This window comes from Pezoporus wallicus, unplaced genomic scaffold, assembly GCF_028554395.1.
Source record: "Pezoporus wallicus isolate ANWC-B61680 ecotype Strahan unplaced genomic scaffold, APGP_CSIRO_Pwel_v1 contig_5787, whole genome shotgun sequence".
Taxonomy (NCBI): domain Eukaryota; kingdom Metazoa; phylum Chordata; class Aves; order Psittaciformes; family Psittacidae; genus Pezoporus; species Pezoporus wallicus.
The window spans coordinates 113,608-133,457 of NW_026637253.1; the positions used below are offsets into that span (position 1 = coordinate 113,608).

The window sequence follows — 19,850 nt, forward strand, 5'->3', positions numbered from 1 at the left end:
AGATGCAATTGAGCCTGCTCTAAATCCAGCATTTCTTTGCAATGCTCTGTCCTGCCTCATTTGCCTGTCTTCCTGTGAGGAATAGGCAAAATCCCACACTCTTATGTCACTATGCCACTGCTGATACCCGGTTCAGTTCTTTTACCGCTAGTTCATTTACCTTTGACTTTTGCAGGCATACTAGGAAGAATTCTTTTAGGAGGCTCTGGAAGGGTGAGAACAACATACACATGAAAGGAGTATTTAAAATATTTCACTTCTTTGACTTTCTTCGTATAATTTTTATGTTCTGTTTGCACTGCTAAACTGTTTTTAGGTGTATAAATTATTTTTTTTCCAGACAATCACTGTAAACAGTGTGCCTAGTAAGAACAGTATTAACTCAGCTTTAATCCAGCTTGCTTTTGGGTCCTTAACCCTTGCTACTGATGCCCATCTCTTTGACAGGGAGTCAACAGGAAGCATGACACCATGGGACAGGATGTGTGACACCATTAAACTTCCTGATGAAGCTCCATTCTTTGTACTCTCATAGCCATAAGAAACCTTACTGATCCCATGTATAACTATAATACACTGTCTCTTCCTTAATACAGTAGGAGTTAGAGTAGATGAGCCATGTACAATGCTTTGCATGGATAAAGAAATATTGCAAATTTATGTTAAATGCAGCTTTAATTATTAAAAAAAAACAAACAACAGAGCGAGACTATGGCAAAGAGAGTTTTTTTTAAATGGAAGACAGAAGAAAAGTGGATTGTGTTTATATTTTGGTTGAAGAAGGATCATCATAAAAACCAAGCCAACAGTTTCATGTTGTAAGCACCAATATAGAGGAAATGCTGTCAATACTGATTTTTAACCATAAGAAAAAGTGACTAAATATATTTCTTGATAGGTGAAATATTCTAGAGTCAGGACAAAGTCATACTTGCTAAAGCAATCTCAGGCCCATGTTACAATGTTTTCTAATGAATGACATAATAACATCCTTTCTACCCATCAATATCACTTCATCATTCAGCCTAAAGTTCAGATGAGAGAATAGCTTGAGATTGATTTTTATCAACCCTGTACAAGGACTGAATTCCCACTTCCCAGTTCCTTGGATTCCCCACCTCCTTTATTATTCAGCCTTGCCTCATTCAGCAGGCAGCATCTGGAGAATACATTGCTCATTTTCCACACCAGTTACAGGGTGAGCAGTGGTCAAGGCAGGGCTTCCATATGAATGAGGAGCAATATTTGTTTGATGTGTAGGGAGCATTTTATTTTCCTTAGAACTTTACCTAAGAGACAACAGCCAATTGATCGTGAAGCCTATGAGAGCTAGAAGTAGCTTTGCCTTTGCCCTGGGCTTGTTAGGCTGTTGTACAAGCCCTGAAATTCAAAGCATTGCAAGGAATGTTTCCTTGCAACACTTTTTGTTTAGTATAGCCAAGCCTCTAGTGAAGGTTTCTGGCAGACTCTATGCATAGGAAGTACAGCACGTATAATAATTAACTTTTTTCTTTAAACTCATAATTACAGACATTAAGGCATGAGAATAGGTGGACTTGTTCTATATAGTGCAGAAAAAAACTACCTTAGTGATGCATTTTGGGTGTTTGATTAAAAAAACCTGTTGCTGGAAGCAGCAAAACAAATGAAGAAATTGACTAGCTTGATTTTTGGGCATCTACTTAAGTATCTATTGCATTTGCACGCCCAAGAGTAATTTTAAAAGCCTCCTCCCCCCCCCCCCCGATAATATGAGTTTCTAAAGAAGCTTGTGCTATGACAGTTGCGGTGTCTGAAAGGATCCAGAGAACATTCAGTACCTACTATTTTTAATGATGGGAAACTGTTTCATGCCTGAGAAATAAATGCCTTTTCTATACCTCAGGGGAAGAGTTGTGCAATACTGAATGACTTGCCATGCCCAGGCTAGTCTTTAAACCCTTGCTTCCAACTGTACAAGAAGCTGGAGCTCCAGAAAGCGACGTTCCCATCCAAAGCATATACCTTATTAGGAACTTTTCTTTCCTATCGCTGTTTACCAAGCCATCTCGGACAGAAGACGCCAGTGCTTTGGCGTGCTGCAGGACAGCCCCGACCATGCCCATGGGTGTGTATTTCCATCTGAAAGCATCAATGTGTAGATAAGACTGACCCTATAAAGCCACCTATCTTTTATGACTTTGTGATTGTCTAGTAAATTGAAGCAAAACAGAGAAAGTGCAGAGCTCAGTGCTCTCTTTCTTAGCTGGAAATTATGCTTACAAACATTTGCCCCACAAATACTGCAAATGTGAACCTGGGTTTCTGGCTGTCAGACCTCAGCTGGAGCCTTTTAATCACAGAATCACAGGATGGTTTGGGTTGAACCTTAAAGATCAGCCAGTTCCAATCCCCCTGCCATGGGGACGCCTTGCAGAAGACCAGGTTGCTCAAAGCCCTGGCCAACATGGCCCTGAGTTCAGGTTTATGAAGCACATCTTTTCCTATCTTTTACTATGCTAGGATAGTTTCTAGTTAGGCTTCTCCAGGAGCAATTCCCCAGTAGCGTATATTGTTCCTCTGACTTAAACAAAGGATGCTCAAGGCTGCTCTTAGTATAAATATTGTCCATGGCTTAGGTTAAATTAAGAATTAAGAAGACCAGAACCCTGGAATCCACTATATATAGATTTCAAGTGACTCTCCGAGTTGGTTCGTGTATTTTTGGCTCCCACAGACATGACGGCCGGGGGTGTCTGTGGACAAAGAATTTACTCCGCATGTATCTCGCTGCCGGGCAGAAGGCCTTGCCCGTCTCCGTGTCCTGCCTATTTGCCACCCCTGGGCAGCAATGCCCTCCCGCTTTCTGCCCGGGGCGGAGGGGTGACGCCGTGCTGTAGCAACCGGGCGGTCTCCAGGTCAACCGCGGGACGGCAGCGACGCCGGCTCCGGGCGGGCGGGGAGGGAGGCGGCGGCGGCGCGGCCGGAGGCAGGTGAGGGCGTGAGAGGGCCGCAGCGCTGGGGCTGGCGGCGGTGGCGGCTGAGCAGCGGGGTCGCTGCGGGGTGGCGGGAAGCAGCGGCGGAGCCCCCAGCGCAGTGGTTCCCCAGGTCCCTCGCGGGGGAACCCCTAAGCCTCGCCGCAGGGCTGTGGGCTGCCCAGCGCCGGTGCTGGCAGGCAGGCTCGGGGGGTGTGATCCCGACCCGTCATTCTGCACCGCAGAGGGCTGGGCTTCCGCTCGCACCCCACCGGTTTGCATGCAGTGTATCTGGGGACGCGGTCAGGTATCTCAGGTGGCGGCTGTGAGGGTGCACAGCTACCGCCTGCCAACAGGCAAGTTGTGTGGCAGTGAAGCATGAGTGGCCATGGTGGCCAGACAGGCCTTGCCCTGTGTTCCGCCTCTTCCTTAGGCCCAGCTGTAGTTTTCACAGAATCATAGAATCAGCTGGCTTGGAAAGACCTTTAGGATCATCAAGTTAAAACCATCACCCCAGCACTGCCAAGACCACCACTAAACCATGTGTCACTAAGGGACTCACCTACACGGTTTTTGAACACTTCCAGGGATGGTGATTCCACCACTTCCCTGGGAAGCCTGTTCCAATAGCTCATGACCTTTTCAGTGAAGAAATTTTTCCTAATACCAACCTAAACCTCCCCTGGAGCAGCTTGAGGCCTTTACCTCTTGTCCTGTTCTGCTGTGACATGCTCTGCCCACCCCAGGCCTCCACACACCTTTCGTCTGGGGTTCAGTGTCCCGGGTGGCATGGTGTCTTCTCGACCTGTAAGGCATGTGTGCTTTCGTGAGGTGTTCTGGTGTGTGAAGGACAGGTTGGCCACATAGCCTTAGCAAACACTGCTGCATCCATTAAGAACTCAGAGCGTGTGATGAGTGAAGGTTTTAGCCAGAGCAGAAGGGTAGAGGTGCCCAGATGAACTGTTGTTCTCCTTTTGAAAATAACCTGTTTTGATTCGGACTTCATGCTGAAGGTTATCCCTGCTGTCATCGGTTTTGAACTTGCCTCTCCAAGGCTTGAGGTAAACTCACTCTATCGGAAGTCGCTTCGTCTCCTTCCAAACGCTACTTTTCATACGGCGGCGCCAGCCTTTCACATCCAGGTGCCGGAGGCTAACGCAAGGGAAAATGTGTTGCCACACCCTTGGGCATCCGGAAAATGAGATGGCACTCAGGATTTGTTCTCTGATGCAGGCTGCTGCTTGAAACATGTCTTGGCGAGTATCATGAGAGGGTTGTGGCACTGTTTCTGCAGCCTGAGGGAAAAATGGCACAAGTCTGGTGGCTCGCTATGGCCATTTGCTATGGGCACTGTCTGGCACGGCTTCCTTGTGGCAAGGGCTCCTTCTGACTGTACTGACACCAACCAAGCCCAGGCTAGTCAGAGGTTGTGCTGCTGGCAGGCATCTTGTGCTCAACACCCTTCTTTTCACATTGCATGAGCAAGGCAAAGACTGGAATGGTTTGTATGTTTCTGTATGGGTATTCAAACCCATATAAGAGGAATAAATAGTATGTTCAGTCCTGCAATGAAGAGAGAGGAGGCTAAGTCTTTGGGTTATTATTTTATCCCAGTTTTGCTTTTCCTGTATGAAAAACTGCTTGAAGACAACAGCTAGCAGCTGGCCTCCTAGTGATTCATAAATATCCCTCATTCATTCTTCCTGTTTGTTAAAAGAAGAACCAACTAGATGGCAAAACACCATGTCTCAAAGCTATACCCTCAGACAATCTAGCCATGCTACCTTGCTTCCTCTGGTGTTTTGTTTTCTATCCGTATATTGTGTCTTATTCACAGTTGGGCCTTATACCACATACACGAACATGTATATGCACATAATTCTCTTTCTTTGTGAATCATCTTGTAGTCTTATAGGCAAAGTTATGAATCTCTTCACAGAATTGTGTCAGATACTCCCAGGTTTAGTCATAAATTGGATTACAGCAAAGGTAAGGTACAATGCAAAGCAATAATGGAATATAATGCAACTGGCTGACAGCAGGCCAAAACACCACAGTCATTTTTCTAGCATATATGTATGGAAACTTCCACATTGGCTCTTTCTTATGGTAATTTAGAGTGAAGGAAGGGAAACCATATTACCAGTTTACCACTTTCCCATTTCTGAGTATGGGGCTCCCTGTCAAATCTAACTTCAGCCTTTCTTGACATGTGGAGTAGCTATTCTTTCTCATTTATAATATTATTTTCCTTCAGGAAAAATCTTGATCTCAGCCTTCTGCAGTTTACCATTGGCTGGGCTGGTGGAGCTGGTCTCCAGTTCTTATATTGACCTGTGCATGGCAATATTTTATTTTTTTAAAAATATGATCATTCCTCAGGTTTTTAAGAAGAAAGAAAAGAGGAGCTGCCAATCAAGAGATCTATCATGACTGGCAATCCATGTAAGAGACTTGTTTGGAGTGACTGTGAGTATTTCAGGACTACTTCTACAGAGATGCCATGTTTTCCTGGATAACTTCCAGTTTTGTTTGCAGCACTGTGGTGTGCAAGCTGCTGGCTGTGTACAAGCCATTCTGAAGCCGTGCCACACCTGTCCTGTATATGGGGTGCTGTGCAGGCCTTTCTGCATTTTCGGAAGAGGAAACTGGGAATGACAGTCCAAGTGACTATAAACAGTGCCTGACTATGCACAAAGCTCAAACAGCTGCAAACCTTCACCTGTCTCTCTAGAGTTAACATCTGTCACTACTGCTTCTGTACTGAGCAGAGGAGGAAGGCTGGTAAAACGCCAACCTCTACAGGCATGCCAGCCCCGCACCCTGCTTGCAGGACTGATAACTGTGAAAGAGCTGGTGCCAGACTGCACCATATAGACGCCTGCTGTCACCGAAAGATGATTTCTGAAGATATAGACTCATTTCCTTTATGTATTATTAACTGAGAAACAGTCTATCTAATGAACCTTTGTAACCAGGTCAGTTGTAATATTTGATTTAGTAGAGTTCTGATCATATTCCAATCTAGACTGAAGGTTATTTTCAGCCATTAAAGGTAGAAGTACCGTTCTTTGTATTTTGACCAGTTTGATCCATGCAGTACATTTACAGCAACAGAGGACTGGGATACTCCAGATAATGTTGATGCTGAGGAGAATTGACAGAAATTTTAAAAGTCCACAGAAAGTAAACTAAGATACAGCAAGAGTATTTAATCAACTAGAGCCAGCTTATCTCATGCAGAGTATTTTGGGAATGAACAGGAAATACCAAAGACCTTCTAGAACCTCTGTGCTGAAGAACAGAGGCATTACCGTTGTCATTGCTCCCATTTCTGCCTCAGCCATTCTGGGCTCTGGGCTGCCACTGCTGCCACTTGCAAGTGGAGCTAGCCCAGCCAACTATACATCAGTGCTGAAGTATCTTTCTTGTTCTCTAGAACTTTAAATGAAACTGGACTTTCATGTCCATGATTTCCTGTGCATGCACATGATCCATCACAGCCCGGAGCAGATACTGCCAGAACCATCATGTACACTTGAGGTCACATTTACACTGGATGGGCACATGCAAAGAGTTGTAGTCAACTGCTCAATGTCCAGCTGGAGACCAGTAATGAGTGGTGTCCCTCAGGGACTGGTGTTGGGACCGGTCTTGTTCAACATCTTTGTCAGTGACATGGACAGTGGAATTGAGTGCACCCTCAGCAAGTTTGCTGATGACACCAAGCTGTGTGGTTCAGTTGATACCCTGGAGGGAAGGAATGCCATCCAGAGGGACCTTGACACTCTTGTGAGGTGGGCTGATGCCAACCTCATGAAGTTTAACCATGACAAGTGCAAGATCCTACACCTGGGTCAGAGCAATCCCAGGCACAGCTACAGGTTGGGCAGAGAAGAGATTCAGAGCAGCCCTGTGGAGAAGGACTTGGGGGTGTTGTTCGATGAGAAAATGAACATGAGCGAGCTTCAGTGTGCACTCACAGCCCAGAAAGCCAACCGTATCCTGGGCTGCCTCAAAAGGAGCGTGACCAGCAGGTCGAAGGAGGTGATCCTGCCCCTCTACTCTGCTCTTGTGATACCTCACCTGGAGTATTGTGTGCAGTTCTGGTGTCCTCAACATAAAAAGGACATGGAACTGTTGGAACAAGTCCAGAGAAGGGCCACGATGATGATCAGGGGGCTGGAGCACCTCCTGTATGAAGACAGGCTGAGAAAGTTGGGGCTGTTCAGCCTGGAGAAGGAAGGCTGCATGGAGACCTCATAGCAGGCTTCCAGTATCTGAAGAGGGCCTATAAGGATGTTAGGGAGGGACTCTTCATTAGGGACCATGGTGATAGGACAAGGGCTAACAGGTTCAAACTTAAACAGGGGAAGTTTAGATTGGATATAAGGAGGAAGGTCTTTACTGTGAGGGTGGTGAGGCACTGGAATGGGTTGCCCAAAAAAGTTGTCAATGCTCCATCCCTGGCAGTGTTCAAGGCCAGGTTGGACAAAGCCTTGGGTGACAATGGTCTAGTGTGAGGTGTCCCTGCCCATGGCAGGGAGGTTGGAACTAGATGATCTTAAGGTCCTTTCCAACCCTAACTATTCTGTGACTTTATGATTCTATGATGTGAAGAGAGAGAGTTCATCAACCTTGCAACAAAGTCAGGATCTGCTGTGCATGCTGCTATTGCTTATGATAGTTCAACATGTAATTGTTAAGAAACCCTTGTTTATTGCATACTGCTTCTAATGTGTGTGTAGTGATGGTCTGGCAATCTTTGAATGCCTATTATGAGTTCTGATTCCTAAGACTTAGGAGAGATGTCTTAGGAGCTGGAAGAATTGCCATTTGGCAGACTGGACTTAGATTCAGGGCTTGGATTTCAGCATAGAAGAGACATTTTCTTGGAAAAATGGAAGGTAAAGACATAACAGCAAGTAGATATGTAGGACTGAGAGCAACTTTCTGGATAATAACATAGTTCAGTATAACAAAAGGAAACGGGAAGTGAGCTACATGTATGTATGTACTTGCATGTGTGTATGTGTGTATGTATGTACTTGTACCACAGAATACAGATAAAGAAAGGAGGTAATTCAAGTGAATCGTTTGGTTAAAGTATAAATGTTGTGTTTCCCTTGTTTCTCTTTATAGCAGATGTTTTTGATTCAAGGCACAGACAAGATCCTGAAGATTCCCATAAGGCCCACAAGCAGAAACCAAAAGAGAAGGAAAGGAGATTGGCTGTGAGTCAGTGGGACATGGATGTACAACCCCTTGTTTCATCTTCTAAATGGCTTCAACTTCGTGGGCTCAAAAGAAACAAACTGTCCCTATCCCAGATTTTGTCACAGATTGGATTCCAGCGCAGGAAAGGTATAGGACAAGTCAGTAATAGAATAATAATAAAACCCCTGACTTTGAATAGTTTGTAGGGTCATGCTCATTTTGCATTCCATTATACACAGCAGAGATTTTTCACTTTGTCTCTTCTCTTATGAAAATGGCAGAAAGGGAAGCTGTATCCACAGTTGCTGACGTTGCCACTTCATAGAACTGAGGAACTGCATCTCCTTTTGATCTGAGAAGGACTTAGGATCTGAGAAGAGCTTTTCTTACTCAACCATACTGTTGCTTTACCCTAAGCTCCAGTTCAGATCATCTCCAATTTAGTTGTTGCTGGGAAATAATTCCTGCTGCTGAGGCTGTTAGTCTTTTTTCTGCAAATAATGCACCATAACATCTCTGTCCATTTTTAGAGAGCAAATATAATGTGTGCTGTGCCATAATCTGTGATCAGCTAGATGATCATAAGGGCTAGCCAGCCTGCTTGGGAACAGTATATTATTTCCAGGGATCAGCATTGAGGAAGAAGTTAAATTTCATTAGAATTCAGGCTGCTTTTCATGCAGAGTCAGGCTATAGAAAAATGTTCCTTTGCAGTTATCTGACAGCTGGGGAGGAAGAGTTTGCTAATAATTATTAACCATTGCCATAATAGTGCTTTGCAGAGCATGGTAAGATATTCTTTTATTTGAACAGCTTGCCGCCTGAGAAGTAGGGATTGTAATGTATTGCAATTGTTCTAGGTTGCATAATATAAGATTTTGGCTGGCTTGTGTCCATGGGGCATTCAAAGATCAACAGCACAAATCCTGAAATCCTGTATGCTGTAGATGAAGAAGAAGCTGTTGAGCAGGGTTAATGTCGTTACAGCATAATTTTAGGAGCAGAATGTACCAGCTTAGCAGGGCAGCATGCTGTACAGAAGAGCTGCTTTGTGACGTTAAATATTCCCACCCCTAATGTTTTCCTATCAGTGGAGATCCTGTAGAAGATTTCTAGCTACTGAAAGAGCAGAGTGCAACCTTTTCCTTAGTTGCACTCACTTCTGCACCCATTTAGTTGTGTAAGAGAACAGCATTATCTGTACCAGATTTTGTATTTTGTTTGATGGACAAATATTTGCAAGTCCTGTTGTGAGGTAAGAAGTGCCTAGATGTTTTCATTTATTGCATTTTCATGTAGCTTTTTGGCCTATAAATAATTAAATATGGGGGTTTTCCCCAGTTCTGACTAAACTGGCAGGGAGCAGCAAGAGCAGGGCTGCTCCATGGGGGAAAACTGAGGCACAAGCCAAAGGGGACTGCATGCAGCCCAGGCAGTGCCTTCACTGACCATCTAAGCACTGCAGGCAGAGAAGGGTGCTTGCTGCTAACAGTGTTCACAGACAGTTACAGATGGGGTGAGGTGATGAACCATGTCTAAGGTCAGTCAGGGAGAGCAGCCAGGAGCAGCAGGAGATGGAGCCAGAGACAAGACTGGAGAAAAGACCACAATATAGGTCTTAGAGGCACATCTGGGCGACAGAACTGGAGACAGGGTTAAAACGTAGGACTGAGAGGTCTATCCATGAGAGAGGTCCACTATCAGAACTTGACATAGGTATACCTACAGCACAGCTAAAGCAAAGACTGGGTGCTCAGGCCGTCATAGACATAGCCAGAAAAAATTGTAAAACGATACAATTAGAATTTCTCTCAAGTTTCTTAATGTCAAGAGTTAGTACAGATGCATGTGCCTCAGACATGAATGGTATGCACATTAACCTGAAAAATATCTGTTTGAAGTAATCCTTAAGATTAGCAACTTGATCTTTTGTACCCTTTACTGTAGATTATGTGACCATCCTGGGGAAATTTGTGGCTTCTCGGTATGCAGATGGTCTGTTTCCTCAATACAAGGAAGCACAAGATGGCAATGTGTATAATGTAAGTGTGACTTACTTGTGGTAACTTCCCTGTACACTTGGAAGTTATCACTGCAGCAGAATGATATGACTAAAATGTCTCCCTATGGCATGAAATAGTTATATTTTTTGTGAGAACTTTATCTTTTGTTCATTTTTTCTGTTTTGTCAAGCTGTTAGTGATAACAATCAGTGGTAGAGAAGCTAGTTATCATTTTTGGTTTTTTCCTTGCAAAATCTATGCCCTTGCCTTAGTGCAGCATTGCAGTAAATCTTTCCAGACAAAACTGCAGTTTCTAAGCAACATTTACCCTGTCTTGAAAGAGGGAACACTTAAGAGGCTCGTCTGAGTTAAAAAAAAATAAAATCGTAGTCAATAAAACAAATGGGTTGCTGAAATAAGAAGACATAATGTGCTGTCATTGCTGATGCAAAGTGCTGCTTTGCTTAGTGCCAGTGGGTCACAAAAGGCTCAGCCTACTCTATAGAGACAGCTAGCTGGATCTCTGCCCAGGCTCATGTTCTAAGGAATGTCTTAGCAACAGCTGCTGGCGGCCCATTGTTAAGAGGATGGATTCTGACTGAAGAGATACACATGTGAACCAGGAGGGGAGAGAGTTAATTCATAAAGGATTTTACAAAAGCAAATGTGTTCACATTTTTTTCTGATAACTTGAGTAACTTCTGAGGCACAAGTATTAAAAATGGGAAAAGAGCTATTTCAGGGGGCCCTTCCCCCTCATTTTTTCCCATTAATTCCACATGAAATATCTACATAAAATCATAGACTCATAGAATAGTTAGGGTTGAAAAAGACCTTAAGATCATCTAGTTGTGAGCAGTAGGAAAGACATTTCTGGTAGCACTAAGGTAACAATGCCACTATGCAAGATCTGGTGAGATTTCATTTAGGATGTTGTGTGCAGTATTTTATACAGTTACCACAGGTTGAGAAGAAGCAGTTCAAGCCAGAACAGGTACTAGAAAGAGCTAGTAGGATGAACTGCAGTGGAGTGCTGATTTTGTAAGAGTGCTTGTTTGTTGTTGACTTATGTAAGACTGAAGAAGACTGACAAAGGGCAGCATTATTGCTTTTGAATGCTTACAGAAAAGCAAATTACAGGGATAGGGGAAAGCTATAGTTTTCTATGCTAAAAGGCATGCTAGTCCAAGAATAGATGAGTATGAACTGCCACAAATAAATTTAGGCGGGACAGTCAGAAGTTTTCCAGCCCTCAGAGAAATGGGAATCTGGACTGGTCAACTAAAAGTGAAGGGGTGGTGTAAGAAAATGGCTTTTTTTTTAAGATGGAGTTTTATCTGTGTACTGCAATAAGCTTCTTTGTATGAATCTGGCTGTCATAGAAGGAAACTGGATTTTCTAAGTGCTCCTTCCCAGGCCTACTATATTCCTTTGGCAGACAGCCTGAGACTGTATCTTGGAGGCACATTACAGGGCCCTAGCTGACATTAAAGAACAGAGAAAAATACAAATGAGAGGAAGACGTGTGCAGACTGACACACAAAATATCTTCTCCCTGAGAAATGTTCTTGTTTAAAAACATTTGTATCTCAAAGGTTTTGCACTGAGTCCCAGAAAGGTGATTAGAGGTTGAAGGTAACTGAAATGAACTTACGTGGGTCAGGTATACTGGGGGTATGTTTTTACTGGAACTGACAGTGAATTTTTAATCCCACAGATCCTTTTGCATCAGGAACGTGTCTTCATATATCCATAGGGAGGGTCTGCTGGTTTTAATTTTAATATTGAATCTAGGTTTTTGCTCATTTTACTGATATGGTATGGGAAGCTTTAGTTGTTGATTGCAGTTGTCTGAACTAAATTTGCCTAAGCACTTACCCCACAAACAGTTAATCTATTAATGCTGGCCACTGTTAATGAAATAATAGTACAAACAGGAAACATTTTACATTTTCCTTTCAAATGCTAAAGAAAAGATGGAGATTGAAGTGCCCCAGAACAAAACCATACACTCCCTTGTATTGCTGTACAAAATTTTAAGAGCCAGTCAAAAATGTAGTCTAAGAAGGTACAAAGTTTCTGTGTCCTTGTTTGTTCACCCATCTGCTCTGCAATCCTTTTTACATCCTAGCCTGTTTTCAGCTCATTCTAATTACTCCAGTCTTGAGACAGACAAGTCAGACAACCCTCTGGCACTGTCCCATGCTCATATAAAAAGATTATGAAAAGCAATTAGGACAAAATACCGGGTCTTTTCTTTATAGCTTAGATGCATTTGTCAAGTATTTGCTCTTGAAATAGTGGAAGAAAAATGGGCTGTTTTCAATGCTACCTTGGCTGGCATATCTGGCACTTGCAAACCAGCCATTGCAGCTGTGCTAAGCTTGGGGCTGCATTTGTATTATTTGTTTTGATGTTCAATTTCCTTCTCTCCCTTATTTAAATAAAGCTGACAGCCAAAAAAGAACTGATTCTTCATTTTGTGGATTGTCTAATGGGAGCTATTGAGCTATATAAGCAGCGAATGGAATGGTTAACCAGTGAGAGCCGACAGATATTTGGAGTGATTCAAGAACGGTCCATTGTCATTGTTTTGGATTTTGGCACTGTAGCTCCAGCTGAATTTGATCTATGTCGGGATGCACTTTCTATGGTACTCATGGAACAGGTGACCCAAATTGCCAAATTCAACCTCATTCGGTAAGCAGAAAGAATCATAGAATCAAAGAATCATAGAACGGTTTGGGTTGGAAGGGACCTTTAATGCCATCTAGTCCAACCGCCCTGCAATCAGCAGGGACATCTTCAACTAGATCAGGTTGCTCAGAGCCCCATCCAATATGACCTTGAATGTTTCCAGGGATGGGGCATCTACTGCCTCTCTGGACAACCTGTTCTAGTGTTTCACCACACTCATTGTAAAAAAATTATTTCCTTATCTCTAATCTAAATCTCCTCTCTTTTTGTTTCAAACCATAACCAACATTGCAACAGGCCCTGCTAAAAAGTCTGTTCCCATCTTTCTTGTAAGCACCCTTTAGGTACTGAAAGGCCGCAATAAGGTCTCCCCAGAGCCCTCTCTTCTCTAGGCTAAACAAAGGAGTCCATGTCTGTCCTTTGTTGGAGAATAAAAAGGAGTCGCATATCATATCGACATGTGTTTGTATAATACACTTTCTGTAGTGGAAATTGTTCTGATTCATGTCATGATGTGTCTGTAGATTTTCCACTAAGGTTCACACACAGTCATGCTAAGCTTGCTACTTGCATTTAACAGAAGACTGTTGTTATCTGAAAAACAAAGACTAACAGAACCTAAATACTCATATAAGCCTTCTACAAATGTAGCACAGAAAAACAGAATGATAAGGGGCACTTTGCAATACCAGCAGCACTCTACAGGGTTCTAAGTATTACAGAGTGAAACAGTGAGGTCCTACTGACTGCCCAGGCATTCTTGTGTCTACAGGCATTACATGTTTCTGCCTTACAGCTAAATGTACACTCCCACAAGTGCCATGGGCACAGGCATAGTCATTTGTATTTCTATAGATTTCCATGGTCACCAAACTGGCAGCAGAACTAGGAAACAATACTAGATTTCCATAATAAAAGACAAGTGCTTGTTCCCTAACATGAGTAAATGAATTTCGGTTTTGTTAAAATAGAAGAATAGAAGCAGCTATTAAAAATTATGTATCTCTGCAGAAACTCTCATATATGCATAAAGGTTTGAACACATAAGCTTGGGTTTGGATAGATGAATTTGTAACTATGAGAAAAAGATGCACAAATTAGGTCATATAATTTTAAAATTGGCTCCACAATCATAACTTGTGGCTACAGTGTGATTCTTAAAGATGTTTTACCCAAGCTCTGTCCTACAGATTTGATTCTGGTGCCCTATCTTAATCCTCTAGCCTGTGACACAGCTGAGATTTGAAAGTAGAAGATAACTTCCACAGCTTTTGAGAAGCACATAAACGATTTTCTTTAAAAATAATCTGCAAAGCCAAGTCAAAATTGAGGCACAGTAATTGTGTTCATTGATTTGTCTGCTTTTGCAGGAGGGAGACAAAGGATAATGGAGCATGTAAGTTATTAATTTAAAATAATCTTGGAAAACATACTTGTCCTTTAGATTTGCAGGAAACTCTTCAAAATAGTGCTTGATGGAATGTTACAGCTACTGAAACCAGCTGGTTTTTAATTTGCTTTCTTTTTAATTCAAATGCAGAAGCGTACATAGTCATATACTTTGTACTTCTGTGCTGCCAGTAAGACTAAGGCCCTTGATCAATTAAAATGCCAAAAAGCTTGGCATCACAAGTTTTATGTTGGCGGGTAGATAAATATCAGCCCTACTGCAAAAAAAGTGTGTCAGTTAAAATGGTCAAACACAAAGGTCATGCAGGAAGTTGTTGAAAGAGACCTGTGGAAGCCAGTGGCTTTTTCCATAGATATTTTAAAAAAATGTGTATTTATTTGAAGGGGACGTATGAATTAGGAATTGTTTTTAAAGTACTTCTAAATTCTCTTAACCTTACTTTGGAAACAGTTGTCTCAAAAAAGATTCTTATTAAAATTACAGTATTTTTTCTCTACTGCTCTTATTGCAAGTCTAGATTTAATATCTGTGGTTTACTATAATTATTACTTACAATATAAAATAATAGTAGCAGTAGCAGAGCTCCACTCTTTTGCTCTGCCGGCATTATTCTCACTATTTCTGATTTATAGTTAATGTTATTTTCAGGGCTGCTCAGGATCTTATTAAGTGGCAACAGAAATCTACTCCTGTGTCTAAGCATACTATAAAGTCTGCTGTTACATGGCTCTGGAGGCTGGACCATATGACAGCTGCCAGCCACACCAACTCTGCTGAAGCCCTGCTGGAAGCCATGAGTGATGAGGGGGTAAGCTCATACATCTTTTCAGAAGGCTCAAGTAAATCCAAGAATATTCATGCCAGACTGGCTACTGTGATTTGCCCTGATTTGCAGTATTCATATTGCAAAGATAAATATTAATGACAGCATTTGGAAAGTTTCTTTTTCCCCAAGTGTAGCTGCATACGTTTACTGATGTTCTGTTTATGTAAATGTGCTGTATTTTGAATGCAGAAACTTGTTTATTTTCTACAGTACACAGAATAACATAGTCAGTCATGAAGGGACTTTCTTTGCCATATATGTTTTTCAGGGCTTCAAGTTTATGAGAAAATTGCTAGTGCCAACATTACTGAAGACAGCGAAACAATTTTAATTTTGTTATGTATCCAAATCCAAAATAGTAGGTACAGAGATTTATTTAAGCATTAACCCATGGTAGGGGTATGCAAATCCCTTTTCATCAGCCAGGTTATAGATAAGAGTTTCTTCCAGGACAAAAAGACAAAGCGTGCTCAGAAATTGCTACAATTAAATTGTGTTTCTGAAAGTTTATTTGTTACAGCAGAGTCACAAGACATAAAACATATATGCCATCATTTGAGCTAGTCACTTGAAACTTTTGTTTTAAAGAGATATTTTATGAAATCTGCTTACAGTGCACATTGTTTCAGCTCCTTAGCAGCAAAAATTTTAATGGAAAATTTGGCCTACTGTGTGTGGACTAGAATCACTGATTTTTGCTGGCATTAAGATCTGTGCATGTGAACAGATCCAATCCTAACTCCTTTGCAAATCTCATTCTGAGACATTGTTCAAAGTAGAAAGTAAATTTGGCCTGAGTTTCCTTCTGGTTCCCTATGATGGTGGAATCTCATCTGTATGAACCTTGATATCTGGAAACTGATATTAAAAAGGAACTGGGTGAGGCACAGATTGTGCAAGAAATATTTTATATGACTGCTTTTTTAAGTATCTCCTTCATAAATTTTATGAATATTTTCCATTTGCAGTGTATCACTGATTTCTCGGTAGTTAACAAAAAAGATTGTATTTAGATTTCAGTATTGTCTGGATGAAAAAAGAGGCTTGTTGGACCTGGTGGATCCACATATGAATAAATAAAATGGAAAATCTGTCCAACAGTGAGATATCTATTTTTTTTCTGGATATTGGTAGGCTAATGGGCAATCTGGAGGAGTCAATTGTGGTAGGTGTTCAACATGAAACAAACTTCAATTATTTCTGAATACAGTCGTTATCATTCATAACTGACAGTTTGCTTGAGTGCAAGCTTCACTGTACTGGGGGTAGAGGCTGGGGAAGACCCGGTTCAGTCCTAGGCAAAAGCTGCATACTCACAGAACAGTCCTAAATGACTCATTGCGCAGAACTGGCTTCATCAGCAGAAGTTGCTCCGTAATAATAGCTCTTTTTTCTCTAGACATGGCTTTTCCTGTCATTCCTTTAGCTTATAGCCCAATGAATCGGTTCTACCAAAATTTCCTACCAGTACTAGGCACAGGGCAGTGCTTGAGTAAGTACCAAGCATCTATGTAAAACAATGTCTTCCAATTCCCCCCCCCCCCTTTTTTTTTTTGTTTAATGACAGGCTGAAGCTGTTTATTACTTTGCTGTGGGTGATGTGCCAGTGGACACAAAGGAACTACTCCTTGAGAAGGTTTCTGATGGCCCATGTCCAGTCCACACTGTATCTTTCAATGCAAGGGAAGATGAAACTATTTTTTTTCTGAAAGAGTTGAGCCACTTGGCCTCTGGCAGGTATGACAAAGAAGAATCACGGTAATGATTTCAGTACTTGTAAAGCGATTTGCTGCTAGGAATAGTATTGGGAGGCATCTGAATATAATCCTTGATTTACTCATGAGGAAAATGAGACAAAGTAGTTCTGTAAGCAATCTGGGTAAACTGGGGAAATAGTCCAAGAGATATGGTTAAAATGGAAGACCTACTTGAACAGACCAGCTTCTCTCAATGTATGTGCTCACTGGCTTGGAGAAAGGCCATTCCTTTCTTATATCCTAAATAGTCTGTCATCTGGTCCTTTTCCGAAGTCTGAAAAACTGTTCAGGGAAAGGGTCGCAACATAAACTAAAGCAATTTTTGATTGTATTGCTTTGTACTCTGCCAATATCCACAGGAAGCAGCAAAAGTTCTAGAGTTTTGTTTGATCCAGTGCCATACAGACATGTACTGAAAAGGTGATGCCTGTCCTTAAATGGGCAGTTCCTGGAACAACAGAAAACTGATGTGGTGTTATCCATCATGCCTGGTTGTGCAGAAATATAGCTCTGTAGCATCTATTTAGGATGATTGTGGAAACTGATATACTCCACATGGCTTGTTGGCTACTTTATCCTGGGAATCAGCTGTGTGATAAGAATCAGCCTTCAGTAGAAAGAGATAATAAAACTTTAGTCTTGATTCTGATATCAAAATAAGCAAAACAAATGAACAGACAAAAAACCTGCAATACCAAATTCATGTTGAACAGCAGGTGGGCAGTATAAGTCAGGAGGTGTTTGCTTAACAGAAATCACAGTACAGTTAAGAGAGCTGTGAAACAGCTGCTAGCTCTTTCTGTTTCACTGTTGTTTGTGCAAGAGTGCGAAGACCTGCAACAGTAGACATCTCCCAAATGACAGCAGAGCAATTGGGAAGATGGCAGCCGCTTAGTTCTTTTATAGCCATCTGTGTTTAGAAGTAACTTTTAAGAGATGGAGTATCTACCAAAAAACAGAACTGTGGGAAAGTGGTGTTTGCTCTGGTCTGATGTGTGTCTAAAATGATGGTGGCCATTTAGAACAGTGGTACCTCCATGATACCAGGTACATTGTCAGTCACCAACCTTCATTTTATTTTGGCAATGTTTTTACCTCCTTTATAAAATGGAAGTGAATGTTTCTTGAGTGGTAGAGAAAGGCAAGAAGGGTTGTGGCAGGGAGCTGAGAGGAATTGTTTTTTTTTTATATGATTCTCACAATCTTGTTTCTACATGAGTCTAGCCTTGGTGCAGAGACTTATTAGGCAAATAAATATCTTGTTGGTAGGTATTTGCCCAATAACTGTCAATAAGTTTAAGTCAGCTTTCCCACAGGAATGGCCAAGTTCATTTGCTTTTCATGGCTTGAGCCTGTTTCTATGTAGTTCTGCTTTAGAAAGGCACCTTTTTCCTGTTCCGAGAACTTTTCTGTTTTGACAATGAGGGTAAATGAAGTCTGCTTGACTTCCTGATTTGTATGTCAATAATGAAATAAATGTTCCTGTTGGGCTTTCAGCTGGGAGTATAATATGATAAGAAGGTGTTAGCATCATCTCAGACATCTCAAGTGACATGTTTGCTTATCATGTTAAAAGCATTATTAAAAACAGATTTCCAGGAGATTGAAAAGGAAGATGCCTTACAGTAAATGATACCAAAATAAAGGGATGCTCTTCATGAGAAGACTTCAGGATGTACATAAATGTGTATGAAAGGTTTGGTAATATTAATATTGTCATAGTTGAAGGTTTAGATATCTTGAATAGATAGCAAATAATTCCAAAGTTGTACACCACTATGCTTGCATGTGTGACATACATCTTGTTAAAATTAGGTAAGTATTTATGTATTTACATACTGATGAAAACTCATTTTGTCTTACAGATTCCATGCTTTTGCTGAGAAGAATGATTCTAGAGATGCTGCTGGACCTGAACTAAAATGTGAAAAGGATGGAAAAGGTCTAATTGCCCTGAATTCCAGAAGAGTGAAAGGGCGAATGCCACTAGGTAGATAATATATGAACCGAGACGATATTGATTTTCTCAGTGAGGTTTCAGAATAGAAATGTCATACTTGCTAAGTGTAAAATCAAAATAAGTCTTCTGCAGGCATGGGTGGGGTGAGAATAAGACTGGTCAAATTCAAATTCTGTGTATGGGAAAGAGAGGGAAAGGAAAAGACAGAAGTGAAGAGAGTAGAGGATGTGCATGTGAGAATGAAAGAGAAGTGAAAAAGGGTAAAAGAACATTTATTTAGGGCGATGAAGAATAGTACTGGTGTGCTTATGCCAGTTACCTTGTGGAAATGTATTCAGAAATGGCAGAAAGAATGAGAACTAGTGTGGAAGACTGTGTCATACAACAGCAAATCAAATAAGACCACGTTCATACGTAATATAATGGGATTAAATCCACATGAGGTTGACTTACTGCTCTCAAGATCTGAATTTGTCATAAAGAAAGGCAACAAGCATAGTAAAAGAACCATAGAGAAGAAGGTGCAAAGGGGGGCGGGGGGGAATTGATTAAAAAAAATCCCAAAACAAACCAATCACACCCCCCTCCCCCCCAAAAAAAAACCCACAAAACAACACACACATGAAAAACCAACCAACCAGCCAAAAAACCCAGAAAAAACAACAGGAGGAAACAAAACAGAAAGAAACAGTTTTACTGGGAGGCAAAACAGGGTAGAAAATGCTCACTGTGTTTCTTACTAGTCACAGCACAACTTCCTCTGGGTAAGTCAAGTCAGCCTTACTGTTCAGTAGGACTGGACTGGGGTTTCAGCTGAACTGACAGGAGACCAGCTTGTGATGTGATGTGAGGCTGCGTATGTCAAGTCTGTTTTCTTTATCATCAGGACATTAAATAATAATAATAAAATATTTAAAGTATCAGGAGGCATACCTCTTTATTCTAATGGCTTGCTACCCCATTATGCTGGGGGGAATTAGTGTTGCTCAAATGTAGAATGGTGTTATCCTCTTCTTACTGCTATG

General features: G+C 41.6%; 1 protein-coding gene across 1 annotated transcript in view; it reads left to right on the forward strand.

The window, feature by feature from the left end:
* Positions 1-3,769: 3,769 nt before the first annotated feature.
* Positions 3,770-19,850, forward strand: part of VWA3B (von Willebrand factor A domain containing 3B) — a 66,392-nt gene continuing 50,311 nt past the window's right edge. The window contains exons 1-8 of the mRNA XM_057404449.1: positions 3,770-4,015; positions 5,337-5,423; positions 8,097-8,318; positions 10,119-10,213; positions 12,624-12,874; positions 14,931-15,090; positions 16,676-16,845; positions 18,731-18,855. Coding sequence (XP_057260432.1) covers positions 5,384-5,423; positions 8,097-8,318; positions 10,119-10,213; positions 12,624-12,874; positions 14,931-15,090; positions 16,676-16,845; positions 18,731-18,855 — 1,063 coding nt within the window. The 5' untranslated portion in view covers positions 3,770-4,015; positions 5,337-5,383. The remainder of the gene's footprint in view (positions 4,016-5,336; positions 5,424-8,096; positions 8,319-10,118; positions 10,214-12,623; positions 12,875-14,930; positions 15,091-16,675; positions 16,846-18,730; positions 18,856-19,850) is intronic.